Raw genomic sequence first — 27,072 nt, 5'->3', positions numbered from 1 at the left:
CGTGGTTTTTATACAAGCGTTTTTTTTTTCATACATTTGATTTTTATTGAAAGCCAATGTTACTAAGATACAATGTACAATGGACATAACATTTTAGCTCTCAAAGTTGGGGGAGCATTGAAGATGTCATGAATTTGTAACATTTCGTATGGCGCTAATGTCAATGGGCGGTGATGACCAGTTCACATAAGATTGGCCGGTCCGTCAATATTTATCTTAAAAAAAAATTAATGAACAATGAACTCAGTACACGATCCCTCTGCCGCACGTATATCATCGTCAAATGTAATAGAAAATTGAGGTATATTATATTTGTTTAGAAACACAAATAGCCATAATTCCACGACTGTAGTGTTTAAGTAAATTAAAGAGGTAGATTTTTCCATGAAGTTATAAGATATATACTTACATTTAGTTTCATCGTATAAATGTAAATTAACTCTAGTCATCATTTTACGTTGCCATCAAAAATAATTATTATGAACATATTTTCTTAAATAAAATACAATACAAAACACAAATATAAACGGCGCTTAGAAGTCAATACAATAACATTTATTGTTACATCATAGTGTTAGAAATACTTATTTATGTAGTTACATTTATATTATAATTATATATTCAATAAACTCATATTTTGTTATTGTATCTGATTTCATAAAAGTATAATCGATTTAAGAACGTCATTAGTATGGCTTTACAATATAATACAAGATGTTTTCCCGCGCAAAAGCATTATTAAAAATAAAAAAGGAGCGTCGCGCATGGAATGAAAGAGTTGATTTTTGTGAATTGGATATTTAACTTCAGAACTATAATATTTATAAAATAAAACAAATAATAAATAAATATTCTGTGTACTGGTGTATTTATTATCAGAAGTGGGATAAATTTCGTTTTAAAAATGCATCGCTATAAACGACCACGCTCAAAATCTCGCAATCCATTTGATAAGCGAAAAAGACAATCTGATGAAGACGATGATACTTCTCATAACAATAAAAAAAATTCAAGAAAAAATCCATACTACAAAAGATACGAATACCCACTATAGAGGAAATAGAACAAGAACACCAAGTCCCATACAAAGCAATAACAATAGAACAAAAGACTTGGCGACTAGACAAGATTACATCAATTTGACTGAAAACAGTTATGCAGCGAGACACGATGGCGTTGGAAGAAGATTGAGCTGTTCTGCGACCGGACGAGATCTTACGATTCCGAGACTCCATTCTGCGACCGGACGAGATCTTACGATTCCGAGACTCCATTCTGCGACCGGACGAGATAGTGTTAACGATGAAGGTGAGTTCCAGACTGGACATTCCCGTCCAGTTCAGGAACAATCGATCAATGACGTACCTGAGACAATTTTTTCTCCGAGGTCATCGACCGTACCAAAGCGCATGCCATTGAATGCATTAGGTGAGGCAGATAATTTAAATTCCTCGAATGCAATAGTTAACTTTAGTGATTTAGCTAAATTTGTTCAAACATTAATAAAGCCTAGTTTACCGCATAATAATAACTTGTTACCGGAATTTGACCCATCTGTAAAGAATCATCGTATCGATTTATGGTTATCAAAAGTAAATGAGTGTGCAAAAATATACGGATGGAGTGAATCTCATATTGTGCATTTTGCTTTACCTAAGTTGTCTGGTAATGCTAAAAATTGGTATAATAGTCAAAATACTGTCTTGCATACCTGGTCAGAGTGGCAAATATTACTTCGAAAAGCTTTTCCATCCGAAACTAACTTCGGAGTAATTTTAACAGAAATGCTCGAAAAACGAATGAGGGTAGGAGATAATTTAGATGATTATTTCTATGAGAAAATAAATTTAATAAATGCGTGTGATATTTTTGGGAAAAAGGCAGTAGATTGCATTATACACGGTATAGATGATCGTACAATACGTGCTGGAGCGTCATCCGCTCGTTTTACAGAACCTGAAGATCTCTTAAAATTTCTTAAAGACGTTTGTAAAGAACACAAAGATATTTATCGTAATTCTAATTTAAATAGAAATAAACTAAATAATCATTTATTCTGTAATAAATGTAATGAACCTGGGCATCGTACAATACAATGTCGTATAAAAAATACAAAGTTAAATTCTGAACAGGATAGTTTTTCACCGTTATGCTTTAATTGTAACGAAAAGGGGCATAGAGTCTATCAGTGCTCTAAACCACTTTTAAAATGTGATAGATGTAATAAATTCGGTCATATTATTTCAAACTGTCCGCAGAAAACTAACAATGTATTGAACAATGAAAAACGTGTATTATTGTCAGAAAGTACAAGCGTAAAAAATTCTAAATATTATAAACAGGCAGTAATAAATTCTTTATTTACAATTGAATGTTTTGTTGACTTGGGAAGTGACTGCACGCTTATACGACTAGAAACTACTTCTGAATTTGGATTAAATATTTCAACTGATAATTTACCAATTATACGTGGGATAGCAAATGTTGGAGTTCAACCTTTAGGGAAAACAAATTTTTTATTACGTTTAGACTCCGTAGAAGCAAACATTATGGCATATGTGGTTGCTAACAATTTTCTACATACGCAGATGTTAGTAGGGCAAAACTTTACTGAGTTACCTAATGTGATTATTACAAAGACAGAAGACTCACTAAATATATTGTCAAAGATTAATAATGACGATTTAACTTGTTTAGAACCAGAAATTAATGTGAAATATAGATTGTATGTGTCATTTGATTGTGAAGTAGATAAAATAAATTTAATAAAGTGTTGTAGTTATGAAATAGTAGATGCAACAATTTATATAAAAGGTGGTTATCGAAACGTTAATGATAAAGAGTATTGTATCCAAGAGGGTTTATATATGTTAAAAGATGGTAAATGCCAAATCAGTGTAATAAATTTTTCACACTGTCCATTATACTTTACAAGTAACTTTGTTATAACCAGATTTTATTTAATAGGACAAGATAAAAATTGTAGATCTTTGTCAGAAGTAAACTGTTTTAAAATAGGAACGAATCTGAAACCCATTCCTCGCGAAGAAATAATTTTAAACTCTAATTTAACTTACGAACAAAAAATGAAAATATATTCACTTATAGACGCATATAGGGATTGTTTTGCTCAAGACCTCTCTGAGCTTGGTTGTACTAACGTAACAGAGTTGACCATAAAACTTACTGATGAAACTCCGGTAGTTTATCGTCCTTATCGACTAAGTCAATCAGAAAAAGAAATAGTTAGAACGCTAGTTAGGGAGCTCGAAGAAAATGAAATAATCGAAGAGTCTGACTCATCATATGCGAGTCCAATATTGCTTGTATCAAAAAAGACAGGTGGATATAGATTATGTGTGGATTATAGAGCTCTGAATAGAAAAATTATAAAGGATCATTTTCCATTACCTAGAATAGATGACCAGATAGATCTCCTTAGTGGAAATTATTTTTATACTAGTTTAGACATGGCGAGCGGTTACTATCAAATTCCTGTTCAGAAAGACTGTAGACATCTTACAGCTTTCATTACTCCTGATGGTCTATACCAATTTCGTAGAGCTCCATTTGGATTAGTTAATTGTCCTGCAATTTTTCAACGTACAATTAACAAAATACTTAATAAATCCCAAAATAAATGTGCAATTGCTTATATGGATGACTTATTAATAACGGGTAAACATTTTGAAGACTGTTTTTTAAAGTTACAACAAACCCTGGAACTCGTTCGTGAAGCTGGGCTTACTTTAAATATTAAAAAATGTAGATTTTTTGAGACAGTAATAGATTATTTGGGACTAGAAATATCCGTAGATGGAATAAAACCTGGCAAGTCAAAAATCACAGCCGTAGATTCATTCCCAGAACCAAAGAATGTACATGAAGTCCGTCAGTTTATAGGCTTAGCAAGTTATTTTCGAAAGTTTATCGAAAATTTTGCTATTCTAGCTAAGCCCTTGACAGATCTTACTAAACAAAATGTGAAATGGAAGTGGGAGCAACAACAGAACGAATCCTTCTTAACATTAAAGAAAAAGTTGGTGCAACGACCAATATTAAGTATTTTCAATCCCGATTATGTTACTGAACTACACTGTGATGCATCTAAATTAGGTTTGGGTGGAATTTTATTACAAAAGGAAAATGATAGATTTAAACTCAATGTTATAGCTTATTTTAGTCGCAAGACTACAATTGACGAGGAAAAATTACATGCCTACGAGTTAGAAACCCTTGCAGTTGTTGCCTCCCTCAACCGATTTCGCCCCTACCTTATAGGCAAAACTTTTAAAATCCTTACAGACTGCAATGCCTTACGATCTACGTTTTTAAAACGAGATCTTATTCCCCGAGTTGCTCGTTGGTGGATAGCTTTTCAGGAATATGATTGCTCTATAGAGTATAGACCGGGGCATTCGATGCAACATGTCGATGCACTCAGTCGCAATCCTATTCTTAGTGAAAATGATTCTCAGACTTATGATCACTTTACTCGAGTATTGCAAATATCTCAAGATGACTGGCTCCTTAGTTTGCAATTATCAGATCCAAAAATACAACACATCAGATCTGTTTTAGAAGATAGTAGTTATAAAGACTTAATTGATATAAAACAAAATTTTGTTATACGAAATAATCGCTTGTATCGTAAAGTAGGGGAAGATTTAAAATGGGTAGTACCCAAAAGTGCAAGATGGCAAATATGCCAACGTAACCATGATGAGATATGCCATTTTTCAACTGAGAAAACTTTAGATAAAATTAAACGTGATTTTTGGTTTCCACGAATGAAAAAAATTGTCTCTAAATACGTAAAGGCATGTTTGCATTGTGCGTTTAGTAAGGAACCGGCGGGTCCAAAAGAAGGCTTTCTTCATAGCATTCCAAAAATTGACATACCATTCCATACGGTCCATATTGACCATTTAGGCCCGTTTATAAAAAGTGCTAAGGGAAATCAATATCTTTTACTAATTGTAGATGGTTTTACAAAGTATTGTATTCTTAAAGCTCTTCGAAGTACAAAGACGGCACCAACAGTTTTAGCACTTCAAGATGTTTTCAGTTTATTTGGATATCCTGTCAGAATTATTTCCGATCGGGGTACATGTTTTACTTCATCCGAGTTTAAAAGGTTCTGCATAGAATACGAAGTCTCTCACATACTTAATGCAGTTTCAGCTCCAAGGGCCAACGGCCAAGTAGAGCGATATAATCGGACAGTTTTAGATTCGCTCAGAACATATAATGACGGACTAGGAGAGAATAAATGGGACCAAGTAGTAAATAAAATACAATGGGGATTAAATAATACGATTAATAAGGGAATAGGAAAAACTCCGGCTGAAGCACTATTTGGTAAACGTTTGTTAGGACAGGGTGAAGGTAATCTTGGTGATACAGTTTCCGATACGAGACAAAATGATAAAGATTTAGAAACTATAACAAAGGAAATAAATAATTATATCGAAAAAGACCAAGAAAAACAAAGTTTGAGATTTAATAAAACTAGAAAGAAGGCTAAAGTTTACAAAATAGGTGATTTAGTAAAAATTTTAAAAAATTGTCCTTCTAATGACGGTAAAAGTCGAAAGCTATTACCCAAATTTACTGGTCCATTCCGTATATCAAATGTTTTAGACCATGATCGATACGAGGTTTCTAGTATTCCAGGTTCAAATATAACCAAAGGCCGGTATAGTAATGTTTGGTCAGCTGATCGTATACAGCCTTGGATAAATATGTCTTATAATGATGATGATGATAATGAAGGAAGTTCTGATGGTGAACTTAGTTCTAATTAAATTTATAATTTGGTTGATCTTAATAAATATGAATTTATATAATTTTAATGAATGTACGTTCAAAACAAATTGTAACAGATTATAATAATACTTTTATTGTTTGAATTGTAATAATATATTTTGTCTTTTATATATTCATTTAAAGTGTGTAAGAAAATGCATAATGTTACAAAATATGATTGTGATTTTGATCTTTGGATTTGATAATAATTTATATAATACTAATATAGAAATTAGATTTTAGAAAATATAATATTATAAAAGGAATAAAAATATATATAAATGTATAAAAAATGTTGATTAGTGTGATGATGAATTATTTGTTTTTGGGAAGTTTCACACGGTCACACAGGTGATGAGGGGTGAAATGCCAACAAGATGGAAGAGAAAAGATTTTTGTTGGGAAGTTTCTCACGGTCACATAGGTGATGAGGGGTGAAATGCCAACAAGATAGAAGAGAAAAGATTTTTGTTGGGAAGTTTCTCACGGTCACATAGGTGATGAGGGGCGAAATGCCAACAAGATAGAAGAGAAAAGATTTTTGTTGGGAAGTTTCTCACGGTCACATAGGTGATGAGGGGTGAAATGCCAACAAGATAGAAGAGAAAAGATTTTTGTTGGGAAGTTTCTCACGGTCACATAGGTGATGAGGGGTGAAATGCCAACAAGATAGAAGAGAAAAGATTTTTTTTTTATGTTGGGAAGTCATGCACGGTTGTGATTGCGGGAGTTGGCTAGGACTGTGGTGGTTGGGAAGGCTCACACGGTCACAATCTGTGACGAGGGGTGAGGTGCTAATCTTTACAGTCAGTGCTACCGTAGTCATTAATGAGGGGCGTGGCGCCAACTGATTAGTTGAGATGAGTAAGTTTGAGGACAAACTTTATAGTCAGAATGGCCGAATGTTAGAAATACTTATTTATGTAGTTACATTTATATTATAATTATATATTCAATAAACTCATATTTTGTTATTGTATCTGATTTCATAAAAGTATAATCGATTTAAGAACGTCATTAGTATGGCTTTACAATATAATACAAGATGTTTTCCCGCGCAAAAGCATTATTAAAAATAAAAAAGGAGCGTCGCGCATGGAATGAAAGAGTTGATTTTTGTGAATTGGATATTTAACTTCAGAACTATAATATTTATAAAATAAAACAAATAATAAATAAATATTCTGTGTACTGGTGTATTTATTAATAGACACGACGAATGCGGTTTCAATTTATATATTAGTTAATTAGATGGCATTTAACGTAATCGACCTCACTGATAGCACCGCAGTCCGCAACAGAACGGTCGATTAGAGCAATCAGCTACAATTGGTACCAAAGGAACCGATGGGTTCGTTGTTTGTTGGACAGTAACCTTTAACAATTGACTTGTAGGAATTTCTTACAGACGTGCAATTAGCTTCATAATATTATTATAGGTCGTAATACTTGGTGGTAGGGCCTCGTGCAAGACCGTCTGGATAGGTACCACGCATCATACATTGTGTGTTGTGTTCCATTTTTAAGGATGAGTGAGCCAGTGTAACTACCGGCACTGGAGACATAATAACATAGTTCCAAGTTTGGTGGCGCATCGTAAGGAATGATCAATGTTTATGGGTAGTGGTTGACCACTTACCATCTGGTGGCTTATTTGTGCGTCCGCCAATCTATTTCATTAAAAAAAAATACTCCTGTCTGATCTCGGATGCAACGTCATCAGTCGGAATTTCGGAAAAGTCTGTAATAGAATGACAATGATTTTAATTAGTTTAAATCTTATTTATAAATAGTTCTTCCGACGTTTGTGTATGTCATTATTGTCCGGGTATCTTCGAGGCACTACTGAATGGACATCTTCTAAACAAACCATCAGATATGATCGTGGTCAAGTGCTAGCCAATATTGCGTGGAATAAAGTAATGTAAATACTATAACCGGTTCAGAAAATCACCCAGACCAGACCCGATGAAAAAATCCGTTGATTTTGTACGAAAATTAGGGTCGACAATTTATAGAAAACCAGGTGTCGCCCGCACCGAAAGCGTTCGCGTTTCATGGGTTAGTCAGGTATTAGGCATCAAAAAGTAACCTATGTCTTTTATTACAGTTCAAGCTACTTTCGCATTTATATCAAGATGCTATCATCTAATTTGCTATTGGTAACAGCTTTGCTATCTTGTGGTATAATACCTTTTAGACTCAAACGTCACTTATTGAATTCCCATATGCACCTCACCTTACCTGAATGTATTTTTTAATTTTTTATTTTAACTGAAATTTCTTCGTTATATCGCTTGAAATTGATACGATTAACAAACTTACATGCAATTAATCAAATATTTTATAATATAATTATAATATCACAGTTCCGAGTAATAACCCTGTGACATATAGACTATATATTTTTAAATCTATATATATATTTTCTTGTTTTTCTTTTTTTTGAATTGTTAAAATCAAAACTGTTAAATTCTTCGTAATAACTTCAACAAAAGTTTTAGTTTAAACTAAGCGGTTAAAACGACCTTCCTATTTAGGGCTAGGTTAGGTGAAAGGCTGTGACTAACATTGTTGTAGTCGGTCTGAATTAGACATTCCAGCAATATTCCAACTAAGTGTTGGATTACGTCCTTGATGGATTCCAATCTTGGATAACATTGTTTTCGACGGTTTTGTAATTAGATATTTGATCCAACTTCTAACCATCCAACTTGCTGGAATCCAATGTTTGATAACAATAGTTGAAGCATTCTTGTCGGTATTATCGTGTCGTTATCTTGGGATACATTTAGCGGCTTACATTAGCATAGATAGGTTCTGTTGCCGTTACAAGTATTCCTTCCATGTAGATAAGAAATTCTTACTATTCGCTTATGCCAGTACCTACCTGCTGTTAACTAAAAGGTAATTTTTATTTAAAATAATAATAAGGGACTCCATAAATATTTGAATACAGTAATTATATCGTCGTCGATACAAAATAATGTTACATAATACACATATGTACTATAACTTTGCTTTATGCTTATGAAGTAAACGAGCAATTTTTTTTTATTAATGTAATTTTGTACATTTATTAAATCGATAGTTATGTATTTTTAATATCGAGAAAGAAAATTGGGAGAAGTTAATCGTAGCAGAAGGATCTGCCCGTATATAAAATCTTTACTAATATTATAATTGTGAAAGTAACTTTATATGTTACCTCTTGACTTGAACCGTTGAACCGATTTAGTTTAGATAGTAGTTTTATAAATGTAGTTTAATAAATTTTCGCGGGTAAAGTCGCAGGGTGAGTTAGTTTATTACATATACATACATATTTTGTTCATAACATAAATTAACAACCTGTGAATTTCCCACTGCTTGGCTAAGGCTTCCTCTCCATTTGAGCAGAAGGTTGTGATCCAATGCCGGTTGGTGGAATACATACGTGGCAAAATTTCGTTGATATCAGACACATGCAGGTTTCCTCACGATGTTTTCCTTCACCGCCGAGCACGAGATGAATTATAAACACAAATTAAGCACATGAAAATTCAGTGGTACTCGCCTGGCCATCTCGGCTCTTGTTCAATTTCAAGTTTATATGAAATTATCATAAAAATAAATGTTGGTATTCAAAAATGGAGTAAATAAAAACAGTTGTATATATTCATTGATTGCCGGTTTATCTCAGTAGAATCTACATTACAAATCGGATTGACTTAGCTTTATATTTAAATACGTCAATATGTTATATGACGTTGTAAGCGCCCTCTTCAATAAAGAGCGTTGTCTATTTTTTTAATGTGAATTATGTTCGTTATATGTATATACACAAATGCTTGCATTCCTTAATGTGCTGCTAACCGTGGGATAAGTTACAACGTTTCTTAGGTTTGTAATTACAATAGTTCTATCAACAATCATATCACAATACAACAATACCATTCCTTGATGACATTTTAATATCAAGTGTAGTCGATGCGGTCTACTTTAGATATGATAACCACGGAGGGGGCCGCGGATGCGTTATATCGACACGATCGAGCCTGTTTCATCCATGACGAGGAAGGCCATCACTATTTGTTTTAGTGGTTTCCAACGCCAAATAACCCAGCTTAAAATCCATCAAAGGTCCCGGGTGATGCAATCCCTGAAGGCTTTCACCAAGTGTTTATATATATATATTATTCTCGTGTATACCGTATAAGGTATTATACATATATATATGTACTTAAGACTATGATTTGCACGTTATTTGCATACTTAGCTAATGCTGATAAAGATCAAACGTGTAGCAATTTATACAAAGATTAAAATAATTCGTTCAAGGAACTTAGACCCTTATGCAGCCTTATATACGGGCTATATTTAATCCCTGTATATTGTTGTTAAAACAATGTTTAAATAATCTTTTTCGCAAGTAGGTCATTGTCTGCAATCATTAGAATAATTCCAATCACGTTTTTTGGCGTCTTAATGCTGTTAATGCGGTGCATTAAAGCGTGATGGATATTTTTCTAGGAGATTAGTGGTAGAGGTACTTAGACTCACTAGCCGGCTCTGCCATCACACTTTGAATTTAGAATATTTATCTTGAACGTGACCAATAAATAAAAATATTTGTTATAAGACAATCACTTGTATGCACTCACACAAACGTATGTAATTACTTACACAAACGTGAAGTACAAAAAAGGAAATACGGTACTTCCCCTCTTTTACGTATATATTATCAGCTTATAATATAATTTTACGGTGATATAATTTAAATATCAAAAGCAGTGCCATCCATTAACATAAATCAGAACGATGTTCGTTACATGCGCAATTCCATTCATTAAAAGGTGCGTAATCAAGTGTGAACCTATCAAGTGCACGCGTTGAATGATCTATTCTTCTTAATGAGAGTGGGTGGCGACCGGGAAGTTGTAGGTGAGATCTTTATCGAAATCATTTAGCACGGCTTTACAGATGAATTCAATTTTTTTGTGTATAACTTTATTAAATGTACACAGAATTGTTTTGTATAATTTAAGTAAATTTACTGTCTAATGGGCCACCTGATGGTAACTGATCACCGCTGCCCAGAGATATTGGTTCCTAAATTAATAAATAATTATTATTCCTTATAACACCAATGCGCCGCCCGGCTATGTCCCTTGTGCCTGTAGTTATATTTACTAACGCTACGGAACTAAGTATTGCTGTTCCGGTAGACTATGGTAAATGCAGTTTTTATTCCTCTCTACTATTTAAAAAAAGTTCTTAAGTTTAATTTGGTTTTAAAAGCGAGTTGAATTATTTACACTTTTACTATTATATTATTTAAATTAGGTATATAAATAATGTATTTTTTTAACGCGACGGGATGACACATTGATGTTCTTAATGTACATAGACGATAAGGCGTAAATATGAAATCTTTGGCATAGAGATTATTTTTATATTTAAGTTTGAGTTTTTAATTTCTCTATTAGGGCTTTAATGTTTTGTCACAAGATAAAACTACATACTGAGTTTTATATTCAATTTTGATTTGTTCACACACAAACTACATTACAGAATCACATGTTTTGATCTCCACAATAACATCATATATATATTAAACGCGCGGAACAGTAATGTGAAATAATAAAAAGCGAATACAAGTCAAAATTGAAGCGAATACGTATTAGTAGTGTGGTAAAGCGAAAAGACGTGACGCGACCTTTAATTCTGCAAAAAGTGCTGTCCCCTTAATTATATTAACGATTATTGATGCATTAACAAAATATGCGTTGTCATTTTTAATTTGCCAACTTTAATTATTTATTAAAGACCATACGTCAATCTTAAACTTTCGGTATTTCAATATTCATTCATTACATATTTGACAATTGAATCGTTTTAAATATTTTCAAATTTCGAAGTCTAATCTTAGATTAACAAAGAGTATTTATTGTAAAATGATCGAAATTGAATAACACTGGTACGCAATATTAATACAATGACTTCGTAATGAATCCATTCATCTCAATAAGTGTAGGTGGACAGAGAGCGCTGATAGGGTAGGATGTCATGTCGGAAAACGATGTTGCAAATTACCTCGAAGATTGTATGCCTTTTGTACCCAATTGCTATATACAAGTCCTTCCTATATCCCTGTTAACTGATAGGTTTTATTTTTTTAATAATATCATCATAGACAATTTCAAGAGGATGGTAGGGAAAAGTTTATGATTTGTAAACAATTCGTTTGTCTATGAGACACTTCGAATTATGTCCTATGTATGTTTTTAGAAGAAATATAACTATCAACGTTTTTATCGCATCGATTTGGATCCATTCATATTTATAAACAACTGCTCCAATTTAAAGTGTGATTTTAGCGCAATTTTCAAATTGTAACAGGGGACTGTTAAAATTTTTTGACGACATTTAAGTACCGGTTTGTTAATTAAATTTTTATTTAAGAAAAATGTGTGTGTTTTTGAATATATGTTTACTGTATTCTTTTATTATTAATATTTATTTTGATCAGGCAATAATGAGTATGAATGATAATATTTGTCATAAGACTTATAATTCTGGAAATGGGCGAGACCGGGGACTGTGAACTGAGGTGTTGTAAGTGCAAATAACTGAATATTATAATGTTATTTCGTTAAATGAGCGATGGCGGGCCTACAATATGTGATATATGTATTCTTCTATCGTTATTAGTACATATAATTGAGTATTAGTCAGATTTATTGTATAAAAATTGCTTGAGAGACACACACACGGTCACAGCACTTATCCAATTAGTAAAGAAATGAATGTCCATATATGAATACATTAATACAATTTGTTTAGTCTTTATGGTTTGATCAGAACCGCATTTAAAGTCTGAAATGTTTGTAAAATTTTAATGCGAAAAAAAACGGCTTTTTTATGACAGTGTTTACTTATCATAAACACAAAAAGATTTTATTCCCTTTTGTATGTTTGATCTTTTAATGCACGGTTTAATATTTTTTTATACTTGCGAATAAATCGCTTGACATTATAAATAGCAGTTTGTTTTTGTATATGGCAATTTAATTTGTTATTGAATGAATGATTAAGATCAAAATAAATGTATTATAATGGTCTATTATGTTCTATTAAAGAGGTAGTTTTATGAAATTTGTACATTGGATGAATATATATGTTACTGTAAAAGCTCGAACTACGGTAAATCTTAAGATTTACCGATTATGAATGGTATATAAATAAAACTTTGGGATTCGAACTTTTACCATCATTCGCTTAGTAAATCTTAGGATTTACATGTTAGGTCAGGTTAGGTTGGAATGGTAAAAGTCCGAAAAAGTCTTCCCTTTATAATAAATATTTACCAAATCATGTCGGTAAATCTTAGGTTTTACTGGAAAATCTTAAGATTTACCTTAGTTCGAGCTTTTACAGTAACATATATAAGCCTTGTGAGATTAAACATGTCAGTTATTGATCAAATGCTTCCCAAGTATTCAGAAATGTAATCTTCTCGTGTAATATTTATTTTCCGTTACGAATATTCACAACAAGATAAATATTTTCCACACTCTAGTAACCCAATTGGCTCGGGCACGATTTTCCTGAAATCACTACAACATAATTGTTGAAATATTTGCATTCAGTTTTTCCGAAAATATCGACTGAAGGGAAACTTGCAAGTTAATAAAATTGTACTCGTTATATACTTTAACAGCCTTTAAATTTCCCACTGCTGGGTTAAGGCCTCCTCTCCCTTTGAGAAGAAGGTTTGGAGCATATTCCACGACGCTGCTCCATTGAGGGTTGGTCACATGTCAAATTAGACACATGCAGGTTTCCTTATGATGTTTTTCTTAACTGTCGGGCACGAGATGAATTATAAACACTAATTAAGAACATGGAAATTCAGTGGTGCTTGCCTGGGTTTGAACCCGCAAACATCGGTTACGATGCACGCTTTCTAATCATTGCGCCATATCGGCTCAATCAAAAATTGCACTCAATTGATAGTATTAATAATGTTTTTATATACACGTAGTTATTTGAGTTTTTAACGGACTGTTTCTTAAAAACTCAAGAAGACTTAGAATTGCAATCAATAGTTCTAACAAACACTAAGTTAACGCCAATTATGGAAATTAGGCAAAAACAGGTCTGTTCTTAATGGGACGTTTAATTTTTTGAGTTTTTTAAACTACGTCTCAATAACACGTATGTTATCGTGTGAACTGGTGAAGCGTGTTCGATTCAATCAGCATGTCAATTGAGCCGTGCATTGCACTCTGTAAGTGGCTATGCACTTGCCGATCAGTACAGTTAGTGCAGATTAAACTAGGTGGTTGATTAGGATTTGGTTGGCAATATCCATAGTAGGTACTGTCAGCCTTTTGTCAAAACATACGTAACTATACGGTTAGGAAATGTATGATTTGGTGAGAAATTAGGTTGAACGGAGAGTTGGTTTTGTATACACTGGTAATCTGTTGCGATTTTAACGATCATATTTAAAATTTGAAGTACGGCTAAATTGGAACACCTAAAATTTTTAACAGATAATATTTCTTAATTAAACTAAATATTATGAACTGTGATCTGCGTTGATTTTATTTATGCAAAAAACGGCGTATCAGTAGGTCGTAGGTTTTGGTTATAAAAAGTACCCTATGTTATTCCTTGGAGTTCAATCTTGTTTCGTCATCAATTCGGTTTAATGGTTTAGCCATGAAAGCTAAACAGATAGACAGAGAGACAGAGCTACTTTCGCATTTATAATATTAATATAGATAAAGAATGGAAAGAAAAATGTGTTAAATGAAATGCAGAGTAACTTGTGTTTAAAATATTTTTTTGTCTGTGTCGCACAGTTATGGTTGTAGACTTACAAACTTTTAGGAATTTTTGATTCACCTTAAATTTGTTTCTTAATTTGGTCATTCATTTGTTTGTTACTTTTGTTACTACTACCTAAATAGATAACATTATAAAAAAAAACAGTTTTGCAAATTATATTTTATATTTAACAGTAATATTTTTTATTAAAAATTTCGCAACGTACTGTACATCAACTGCAAGTGTACGTATTTAAGTGCATTACCCGCTGCTACTTTTAAACATCCCATTAAAGGAACCCCTTACAAGAGTGTCGGTTAAGGAAGCGGTCTCACTACTTGATTTATCGTGCCAAATATTACCAGTCTCAGTAATGCGGTCATAACTTTCGGTGTATATGGAAGAACCAGATTTTATTAGCTGGCGCAACTTCATATAAAACTTTAAAGTTTAATATTGTGTAGAATTTACTGTTTAAAGTAAATTTTTTGGTGTTGTCTGGTGACACCTGATTGGAGAATCATTAATTGTTTCAACTTATAGGTAAAGTACAACAAATTCAGCTCAAATAAGCCACCTTCGAGTTAAAGATTTAACCTGTGCTAGAGGTCCATTAAAAAATAACTTATTGAAATAGCATAAATGGACTCTGGGCTAGCACCATTGAAATTTCATGTGCTTAATTTTTGTTCATAAATCATCTTGTGTTCAGCGGTGTAAGAAAACATCGTGAGGAAACCTGTTGTCTAATTTCAACGATTTTCTAATTCAACCACATATGTATCCACCAATCCGCAATGGAGTGCAACCGTAGTGGAATAAGCTCCAATCCTTCTCCTCAAACGAAAGCTGGCATTATCCCAACAGTGGGATATTTACAGGCTGTTACTTAACCCGTGTTAAATATGGGTTAAACAAGAATGTTTCACGCAGAAGTAAAGGCATATTCATGTTATTTCATTAACGAATTTCCTACCTACACGATTCTGCCGTAGTCGTAGCTCGTGTCGCGGCGTTTTTCTTACTTCGTGTACTTGCCTTTAGTATTCCGGATTATTTAATATTTATGGTCACAGATCCGCTCCTTAGGTTGACTTGCTAAGTTACAAAGTTGTTATACACATATATGTACATTCCTAATAATATACGGACTACTGCTGCTCCTGCTGAGATGACCACGTTCAAACAAACTCTACAGCATTATAATATTAATATTGATTACTTATTCGTTCGACTTTCGATCGCGTAAATTTGGTTGAAGTTATATATTATGTTAGTTTTGTCCGCGGTGAAATTCGCCTTCGTGTTAGTGTTTCGTCGGGTTTAGGTATAAAAAGTCTATATTTGTTCAAGCCTGCTTCATACCAAATGCCATCAAATTCGATTCACTGGCGTAGCTTTGAAAGTATAACGGATAAACAGGTATATCGATAGGCCTGTGCCTTGTTTCTTTCGCATTTATATAATTTTTCAAAATTTAAAAGACCAAATATGCAAATATGACCTATCTACTGGTGTGCTTTTTATCAAATAAATATACTTATATATGTGTGTATCTCGTTTGTTTTTTGATAATATTACAAGCATAATTTTAAAAGTATTCTAGATGTATCCTCGAAAGTAGGTCCATAATTGAATACTTAAAATGTTACACAACTTTCGTTGCATCACTGAAGCACTTATACGTAATTGGAGAATGGTGAGAAAAACAATTGTCTCATGATGCGTTCGAGTTTATGTATGTAACTCAAAATGTACGGGTCGGTAGACAGGTAATATTTTGTTCTTTTTTTTTTTAATTTTATTTAAAAGGCAGACGGCCGAATAGTCTATCTGATTGTACGTAATCACAATTGTCTGTACAAATCTACGTAAATCTATTTTGTCTTCTTGCTAGTACTTACACTGGCTCACTCACCCTTTTCATTGGAATCATCAAATTAGTGCCATTTGCCGGTAGAATTGTTTAGTTTTAAGAGCCTGTGCAGAACACAGTGCACGAGTATGTGCGTTAGCAAAGAAGTCTTATCTTTTAATAGACCGGAAAGAGTTCGGGTGCAGGACCAACATAAACGTGCTTTTCTGAGACCGACAAATCTATCAAACTCTGGTTTACTACTAAGAATTTCTAAGCAGAAAACATATCAACTTTGGTTTTTTTGACCCGACCTGGGACTCAAACCTATAGCGTCAAAATCTGCAGCCTTATAAAATAACCAATAGATCAGTGGGGCAGTTATTATTACATATTACTATTCACAATTGTTAAAGTCGTTTTCGTGTTGATCGTGACAGCACGGAGCGTAATAGCTGACGTGACTTAAATACACTTCATTTTATTGTCTCTGTTCTAAAACACAAGCAAATATTAATTGAATTAATCGCAGTTTAATCATGTCGCTATGATTAAAATGACTAATGCTTTGTAGCTATGATATTTAGCTACTATATCTGTTAAATAGGTATATACAATTATGTTTACTTAAGCGGATAAGCAATACCATTTAAAATAGTAATTATTATTATTTCTACAATTTATTTGTATATCAGCACCCGATGATACAATATAAAATAATAAGTAAATTGAGGAATTCATTTAGCGTCAAGTGTGTGTTTAGATTTTAGCCCCACGAAATCAGGTATAAACTCAAAATATCAATTTATTCACGTATGAAAATGATATTTAAGTTATCTAGTTATTAAATTCTAATTAAACGCAATTCTTCTCTTCCTTTGAGATAATGAAGGCGGTTACATGAGACAATTATGAGATTTAGGAAGATATAAAAATATTGTGTATTTGTGATATATATGCTAATACTAAAAAAATACTTAATATATTATAGAATCAATCACTGAGTAATATTGAATTCTCTAAGTAATCCAATATTAAATTTGTGTTCAAATGACAAATGAAAAATTTAATCGAAATTTCACCCCCATATTCAAGACTAAATTAGCTGAAGGCTTAGGTGAATGAAGATGTCAGCTAAAGGTTGATAAGGTTATCGATTTTAACGAATGTTACTAAATATTACTAGTAAAGATTGTAGATATTAGTAAATATACTATATATATATAGAAGTAAACATAGACAGACAGAGAGGTAATGATTGAAATGGAACAAAGCCGAATTCTTGCATCAAAACTAACAATGTTTCAATAAAATTTAATGATATTTCTTTGCATAACATAGAACTTAGACAAATATTTACAACGATAAAAGACAAAAAGCACTCATTGAGTCATCACGAAATATTTGTTTACGACCTAGTTTTCGATTACCAACGCAAATTGTCAGTCCGTTAGATAAAGACTCATTTCCCCGATAAGTTCCCCATACTTCCGATCTACAAATAATTTGGCAACGACCTTAGATCCGAAATAGTTGCCTATAAATACGCTAGATCGGTCTGCTGTCTATTTGCCCTGGTTCATTCACCTTGTGAGATTCACTTCGCAATTTGGTAACGTTATAGATTTATTATGACGTTTATTGGCATAAGAGTTTGAACTTTACATATGCGGCTCTTTTACATTTGGTGGTATAATACGAAGGATATAAGTATATTCTCTGATTGTAGAACTTTTGTATGCCTTGAACAAAACTGTATCGTTTTATGAAGGTTATGTGATCTTTTTTGTATCATTAATCAAAAATATATGTATCGATTGAAGTGTATATAATAGGTGTATATAGAAGGATTTTTGGAAATTTCATTTATAAGCGGGTAAATGTGAAAGGTAACTTTGTATCTACCCATTCGAAGTCGGGACGGGTAGCTAGTTTAGTCAATTGGTAAAGCATTTGGATGTCTTTTAATGAAAGGACTTTATCTTTTAATAAATTTATGTTTTTAATATAACTTCTTTATATTTTCAGATGAGCGGGACGCGATACAGAAGAAGACATTTACGAAATGGGTCAACAAACATCTTAAAAAGGTAACATTTCTACTTATGTTTCTATGAATAATTTCATAATTTGCTTATGGTTTAAAAATGAGTCCTTATACTCTCATTCGATATTTGAATTAATAAAAAAATCTATTGACCAATCACCAACTCGGTATCAGAAACGTTATCTAAAAGAGAAATTCGATTAGATTGGAAAACTTCATAGTATGGACATATTATCATATTGTTTTATATTGTCACGGAGATAATAATTTCATAAAATACAACACTGACTACAGTAAAAAAACAAACATTGAAAAATATTTTTTCAATTACCATTCAGGCGATTTTATCATCCGAAAATGATTCAGCGAAACATCTAGAAGTTCTTTAAAGTACAAGGGAAAGTTCTGTTAAGCCGTTGGCCAATAAATTATTTGCATAAACATATGAACGCAAATATTTAAACGTTCTCATATTGGTCTGGCGCCATGATATCATCTCATCGGTAACGACATGATCAAGATGGCTACTTAACCAACTAAGTTGTAATGTACTTACCATTCGCCTTTATCATAGCAGTGTTCATTTATGATCGATATCTTGTATTTATTTATAAGCCGAGATGGCCCAGTGGTTAGAACGCGTGCATCTTAACCGATGATTTCGGGTTCGAACCCAGTCAGGCACCACTGAAATTCTGCCACATGTGTATTCCACCAACCCGCATTGGAGCAGCGTGGTGGAATATGCTCCATACCTTCTCCTCAAAGGGAGAGGAGGCCTTAGCCCAGCAGTGGGAAATTTACTGGCTGTTTATGTTATGTTACGTATGTATCTTGTATTTGTTCCTCGTTTATCTTATCACTGATATGTATATAAATACGATATATTATAAAATTGTGAGAATTAAAACTTTATCATTATGATCGTAATATATATAGCAAAAAATCGTCAACAAAAAAGGTTATATTTGACAAAAATCTTGGCGCCTTTGTGCAAGCCCGTCTAGGTAGCTACTACTGGCTTAGAAGATATTTCCATTTTAAACGGTGAGTGAGCCACAGGAGGGACATACAACAGGTGATACTAGTTCTTAAATAGTAGATCTATAATAGAAGCAAAGTAATTATATTTTTCTGTTCTCAATTTTAACCACCACACCGACTCGAGGTTTGAACCACTTTGAAGTCTACAACCTTATGACGTAGCTAGATCAAAAAGGCAGTAAAATGTTTGTGATACCGATACAAATAAAATCTGGTCTATAGTTGATCAATCAAAACCAACCATATCACTTTTACCAGACTCAATTAAAATAATTTTCAAATCAATACTTTTCAATGAAAGATTTAAGTGATGTCTTTGGTCGAGAACTCAACGATTCCTTGGTTGGCATTCAATGACATCACTAAACCTCGTATGAATCGAATCATCATTGACGTCTATAGAATTCCCCAACATTTCCCCTGTTTTGTAATAGAATCGTGTGCGATAGATTGACAGCGTTGACATTACTGTCAAACTAAATTTATTAGTGTCATGACGATCGTGAATTGACTCGTGAGCATAGAATATTGATGAGACAAGAACATCCTTACTGATATTATATGTTTATGCGAAAGTGAGTTTGTTTGTTACGCTTTCACGTCTAAATTACTCGACGGATCAGCGTGAAATTTTGCGTACACGTTGTCAGGGCTACAGAGGGTATCTAGCACCTGCCCCTCCTCAGGAAACTAGTGGCTTCTAAAAAGATTTGTTTTTAAATACGTTTTTAGAATGTAATTTCTTCAACTGGCCTCAAAATAATTCTTAATCATAAGACATCGTGAAAAATAAAACACTCGAGCGATTTAATGATACAAAACTGTATTTACTTGTAGATCCTAAAAGCTACTGTAATACTATAAAATTGTTTTTCTCTTTTGTTAAATTGCATTTCAATCAATGTCTTACAAAGGATCCAAAGTCTCAAGGTGGAATGGACAAAAGCTGAGTCGAGTAAATAATGGATTCCTTTGTCCAATATTTGTAAATATATTTGATTTATAATGCTTTGTTGGTCGCTCTGTTACGGTACATTACAAATGTGATTCCTCTTTCCACTGTAAACATTAATACCGGATACCTTTAAACGTCAAGTCCGAAAATTTCCAATATGTAGGTTTTCAGTTTTAACGGTACATTTCTTTTGTTCTTTCTTTTTATGAAATGGAAAGGCGGTCGACTGAAAAGACCATGTAGTGGTAAGTGAACACCTATTGACATTGGATTTGTAAGACATTTAAACCACCACTTGCACTGTCAAACATAACCAATTTTGGGAACTAAAATGAAAAGTGCCTTGTGCCAGCTACACAACGATACCAAATGCTCTGTTATTTAGTACTTTGCGCTAAAATATTTGATAAGTGGGTGGTACATAACCAGACAGGCTTGCATAAAGATCACTTGGTGGTACCTAGTCAGTACAGATATCAGCCGCGAATAACAAAGTTTAATAATCAGAATAAATGCAATTTTGTTCTACGCAAGTGACATATCACGATAAACAACAATCAAATCCGGTTTCTAAAAATTCGTTTCAATACTGTTATTTTCAATTGGTTCATATTTCACATCCTTTAGAGTTAAAGCAACTGTATTATCAACATGTGCGCTAATAACAAAGATTTTGTTTATAAATTATTCAGACAAAGGTTTCTTTATCCTGTGAAAGTAAGGATGACGAATGTCCGTTATGGGATGTGTGATTTTCTTTATTGGCCAATGGATAATGTTAAAAGTATGTTGCTTTGCTTATTTAAGATGTTTTCATTCTATTGATTTAATATTTTTTTTTGACATTAACCCTTACCAGCCCAAGAGTTACGATATCCGAAATCCATTTATGACATGTGACAATTATTAATCAAAAACAATTGTTAAATTTTAGTTCTATTTGGTGTCAAAATTTGTGCTTTAAAATAATTATCAATTAGGTAACAATCATGACTAGACTATTGAAAATGCAAGTGTGCAAATGAGACCAATCGAATTCCCATTCTTACAGTATCGTGTATCAACATCTTGCTTAAGACCCACACAAAGGATGACGAAGGCTTTTGATGACGCACGTTGCAGGCATCTCAGGATGTTTTGGTTACATGACCCGGCTTACTCATGGAGATAATACTCAACGTGCCTTTCGTTGTGAGTTGGGAAATGCATGTGACAAGACGGTTTGAATTAATGTCGGAGAGGATTATAGGACTTATTGGTCATCTGTTATAAATCAGATTTCTCTCGAGAAAAGTAAGCAGAGAAGTATGTAGGTTGAAAGCTTTAAGATATTTTTGTAATCGGATTCGTTTGGTATTGTAAGTAAAATGTTTATTCGTGTACTTGAGAAATATTACAATAATAATCGTAGGCATATTTCACCTGGCCTTCTAAAAGTATCCAAAATATACCAAATTAAACTATTCATAGGTGAAAAAGTATTCGATTAATTGCTATAGTTACTGTAGAAACAATTGACATCAAACTCACCAATGACGTAATAAAGTGGGTGTTATTTTAATTTGTGATAGACCACGTGCGACGTTTCAACACCATATCTGGTAGCAGATCACAATGACACGATAGTGTTCGCCCACAGACTATTGGCTAAATACTGGCCCACGTTTGAAAAAATATCCTTATATTGCAAAGCTCTGTTACTACACGATAAAAAAACACCAAGAGGTAAATCCTTCAATCCGATCCGATCTATTAAATGTTACAAATTAATATTCTTAGACTATGCAGTACCAGTTTTTATGTTCGATAACTTTTTAAATTTGAATTTTCTTACTGATATAGTTTATTCCCCTATCTATCTATCTTTTGTTTTATTTCATTTTAAGCTTGAGTTTATCGCAAGAATGCGAAAACGAGTACTTTTTAATGAATCTTTAACAACCTTTAATGTAATGAATTACTATGAAGAGTAGTACGAGTAGATGTTCGACAGCTGCGGACTGTGATAGGCTCAGTAGATAGATATATGAATAATCTTCACTATGAATGGTAAATAAATATAATGTGGTTAAATTCTAAATGCATCACTCGTCCCATGCAAGCAAATAAAAATTATCGCCCTCTTAAGGCATCATGATATAACTCAAAGAGAGAAATTAATCATCAGTTTAATGTTATGTTATCTGAGAGCATGTCTGATGAGATTTGTACGGTGATCAAAACTTGAAAAAAGTATTTCAATTTCACCCTTAAGATGTGCACCGTAAGTACTTAAATCCAATAAAATAATTTGGTGTATGCTGTACTAATGGCAGTTATTAATCATATACAATGAGTCATGGACATTCCTGCGCGGTAATCCTGTTTCTCGACCGTTAGATAAACTGAACGACGTCAAGATATCTTACAATTTTAGGTCTTATGTAGTCGGAAATAAAGCTTAAAAGATATATTGTTCTTAGATAAAGCAATGTATGAAGTCCTTTATGTAAAATCTTAATCAAAAAGCTCATTACGAGACCGATGCAAATGTAATCATCTAATTCTGTTTGAATGGATTAATTGATTTTCGAATTAAATATATCATATTTTGTACATAATAAATAGTCGTAGTCGTCGTCAAGTCGTCTGCTTGTTAATGCATATAATTGTGTACACTGCGAGAGTTCTCTAAAATTAAACACATCAACTTACACTTCCGTTCAATGTTTCTTTTATGACTTAGACATAATTAACTAATGTCTTTCCATTTTGTAATATTAATGCGATAGTCTGATGATGGTTTTATGAAAAAAAAATGCCGTTCTAGGAAATGATATTATCCAGAGGGCAATAACGAGATGGCGATTATTACCAACTCAACAAAAACTTTTTTAATGAGATGAGAAAGTGCAAAGATATCTTACTTAAAAGTGTTCGAACAAAACACGTGTACTATTAGCATTAATCTACAGCAAAACCATAAGCAAATATGTGTGTTCTATCTAAGCAAATAAGCAATGTATTTAGTCTTATTAATGTAAAGAAAAATTTCCATTTGTTTGATTTCTCATCGCTCTTCATTCGGACCGGGAGCAGCATTGGAAGTATCTGAAGGTGTGTACATACACTTGTTAGTTTCAACATTTTCAGTTTGTAGTTAGCCATCATTTGTAGCTATTTCCTCATCATTATCTCCTTCTGATACAATTGTTTTTATGTTATTTTATTTTATATGATATATTTCTTGTTTAATTTGGTTTTCATTTTCTTGTAAACATTTTGGTATTTCACGGTGATGTCATATTTGATGATGTTACGTTGATCAGTTGACGCTTACATCATCATTTATATTTATTTATTTAGCATGGTTAATTTCTTTTTCAGTTTATTTTCGGTTATCGTATGTATAATTTGTCATAATGGTATTTATTTGTTCTTATAATTGAATAGTATCGTTAGTACGTTTACGTATAATATATTTATTACGGATATGCAAATATTAGACTTAGTTAGTCATATGTTTGTTTCCATTACATCATCTAGTTATTGTATTTAGCTCGATGTAATAATAGGACATATTTTATTACGAATATTTGTTTTAAAATATTGTGTCTTAAACCATAGTAAAAGCATTAACAAAGACAGACCCTAATTCTAAAATTTTGTTAAAGTTTCAACAAATACAACAAATCTTTAGTATCCGTATTAGATTCATTTGCATATCTTATCCAGGTTTTTGCATATTTCACGCTGCTCGGACAGACATACACACGTCTACACGTGTGTGAGATTGTCAATAATCAACCATGTTGTCCGCCCCAACAAGTAAGTTGTGATTGAGAACGTTTCGATGTTGTTTTTTTGTAGATGATCAAGACTCCTTAAAAAAATTCAAATATGATTCATGTACTTCGTTTTCTTTGACTTTCTTTTTGGCATACAAAGTAACTGTATTGTCGTAAGTTACATGCTTTTTTTTTGGAGTCGAACACGCCTGTTTTATGTTTTAGATTTGTTCTTGCTGCATTATATTTAGTTTAATAATATTTTTTTAGTTATGCTATTTTTATATTAACGTGAGCATGATTTTTACCTAAAAAAATAACTATTGTCTTCATCTAAGGCTACTTTTTTATTTTAGTTTATAAATTGTGTATTGTCACTATTTTTTGTTGTGATATTATTACATAGATATTATTATTTGTAAATTGCTGATAGATTCGAAATAACTATATGTCTTCTGTTATAAGACTATGATTATCGTTATCGGTAATTGAAAGTAAATTGTTAAATACATTTAAGATAATTTTGCATCAACAAAAGATGCTTGGTGTTCCTTATTCGGTATTACATTTTGTTAACTGTTAAAATGTCTTGTTTCGTTTTTTTGTTGTTGTTGTTTTTAGTCACGTGATATCAACGTTGTTTTTTATATCATTCGGCGTGTTGTATTAGCTTTGGACTAATTCAAAATTATAACAGCTCGACGTTCCTGAATTGTCAAATACCTTATTTATAATTGAACTTCACTTGTTTTGTTTTTGTGATTCTTCATTTTATACCTTTTGATGCATGAGCGTTGTGTTTTGTAGCTTAAATTATTCTCACTAATTTGAAAATAAATTAAGAGCTATTAAGTTTTATTTTTTATGCTGAGAACATGTCAATATAATTAAATAAGAAATTATGTCGAGGATGTGAGTAAGTGGATCATTCGATCTGAAATTCTATGTAAAGTTACATCCACAAATGTGACTTGACTAAGCAACTGAGGATCTTAATAAGAATGAGTAAAGTAGTTTTCTTAATTGGCCAAATATTTGTAGTCGTAGTAATGTAGAGGAACCTTTTTTTAAAACGTTGTCACCCTTTTTGTTAATCGATGGAAATTATTTAATGAGAAACTAATGACTCGAGGGTTGCAAGGATTGATTCGCAAAGAATAAGATATTTTACAAATCTGTTAAATCAAAAAAAAAAACTCATATCTGGATTTAAATATTTTATTAGGTTTTGAATTTCATACAACCTTAAATTGCAAAATTTTAAATTATTGCTATTTACAGGTGAACCGTCACGTGAATGATCTGTTCGAAGACCTGCGAGATGGCCTCAATCTCATCTCACTGCTGGAGGTGCTATCTGGCGAACACCTCGTAAGTATACATTTTTACTAATCTGATAGATAGATTTCAGTGATGATTTTTTCTATTTGTCTAACATTTGTCTTGTTTGGGTGGTAAATTAGAATGACTTCAATTTAATCTCCTCTGAGGAGTGATTGTGTTTATGTTAAGTAATGTAGTGATTTTGCGAATTTATAAAATTGACAACATTATTCTACTTTTCTTTAGTTCTTTTTTATTTTAATACCAACAGAAATTCCTATGTCTTGTATTGATATTTTTACTCCGTAGTTAGATTTTTATTATTAGAAGACCATTAATCGTTTTTTATCCACATAAAATAATTAAAAAAAAAATACAAAACCAGAGTTGTTAAACATTAGTAAGATGTTTTTTGAATAACCAAACAACAACCGTACTTATAAAGTCCAATATTCAACTAAAAAACATTGAATTCATAACGACTCCGGAAAAATACTATAGTATCCTTGGTGTATACAAGTTTTTTCTTCTCTCATTAATATGTTCAATAGCGTTGTAGTTTTTGCGTTTGTTTACTCGATAAAACATTTTACACGAGTCAATAAGTTATGGTAATCCTAAAATAATAATACACTTGTTATTTAGTAGAAACAACAAGTGCATTATTATTTTAGGATTTTATTAGATTAGATTACTGTTGAGTTTCAAGTTTCTGCTAAGAACATGGCATCGTTAAGGGCATTTAAATTAATCACGCCATTTTAAAAAACTCTATTTCGGAAAAATTTAGTCGAGTCTTTTAATTCAACTGACTAGGAAACGTTTCAGTAAATGGAAGTGTTTTTGATCCCAAACCCATAAAATTATTAGGGTATACTTAATCCTGTCTGAACATTGAACATTTTAATGACCTGGTAAGTATTACCAATACTGAACATATTGACCTTTTACAATTCATTATTGAATTCCCGATAATATCTAATCAAGTAACAGCTGGTTAAGTTAACAACTTAGTAAATAGCGAACGTAATATATTAAGGCAGGTGTGCCGTGGAAGCGATACCGCTGTCACCCTTCCGCAGATGTATCGGGGGCAATGTAGACTAAGGACATTAATGATATTAACGTTATATGTCGAATTGAAAACATCAGAGTTAAACACGAAAGTGTAGTTACTATCATAACATCATATGACAAAAGACTTAAGGGAAAAAATATGGACGCGGTTAAAAAAATGTCGAAAGTACAGAACTGTCTAGTTTTAATGAGTGAATTACTTGGTGGTAGGGCTTTGTGCAAGCCCGTCTGAGTAGGTACCACCCACTCATCAGATATTCTACCGCCAAACAGCAGTACTTAGTATTGTTGCGTTCCGGTTTGAAGGGTGAGTGAGCCAGTGTAACTACAGGCACAAGGGAGGTAACATCTTAGTTCCCAAGGTCCATTTACTCGTCCG

The 27,072-nt window shown here is 32.5% G+C and overlaps 1 protein-coding gene across 7 annotated transcripts in view; it reads left to right on the top strand.

Annotated features, from left to right (window-relative positions):
• Positions 1-27,072, top strand: part of LOC113401796 (dystonin) — a 265,057-nt gene that overhangs the window by 103,672 nt on the left and 134,313 nt on the right. For all 7 annotated transcript variants that reach the window (XM_064218869.1, XM_064218864.1, XM_064218880.1 and 4 more), the window contains 2 exons: positions 18,509-18,570; positions 25,575-25,664. In XM_064218869.1, the coding sequence (XP_064074939.1) occupies positions 18,509-18,570; positions 25,575-25,664 (152 nt within the window). The remainder of the gene's footprint in view (positions 1-18,508; positions 18,571-25,574; positions 25,665-27,072) is intronic.

This window comes from Vanessa tameamea, chromosome 25 (genome assembly GCF_037043105.1).
Source record: "Vanessa tameamea isolate UH-Manoa-2023 chromosome 25, ilVanTame1 primary haplotype, whole genome shotgun sequence".
NCBI lineage: Eukaryota > Metazoa > Arthropoda > Insecta > Lepidoptera > Nymphalidae > Vanessa > Vanessa tameamea.
This window is presented reverse-complemented; position numbering and strand designations above follow the sequence as displayed.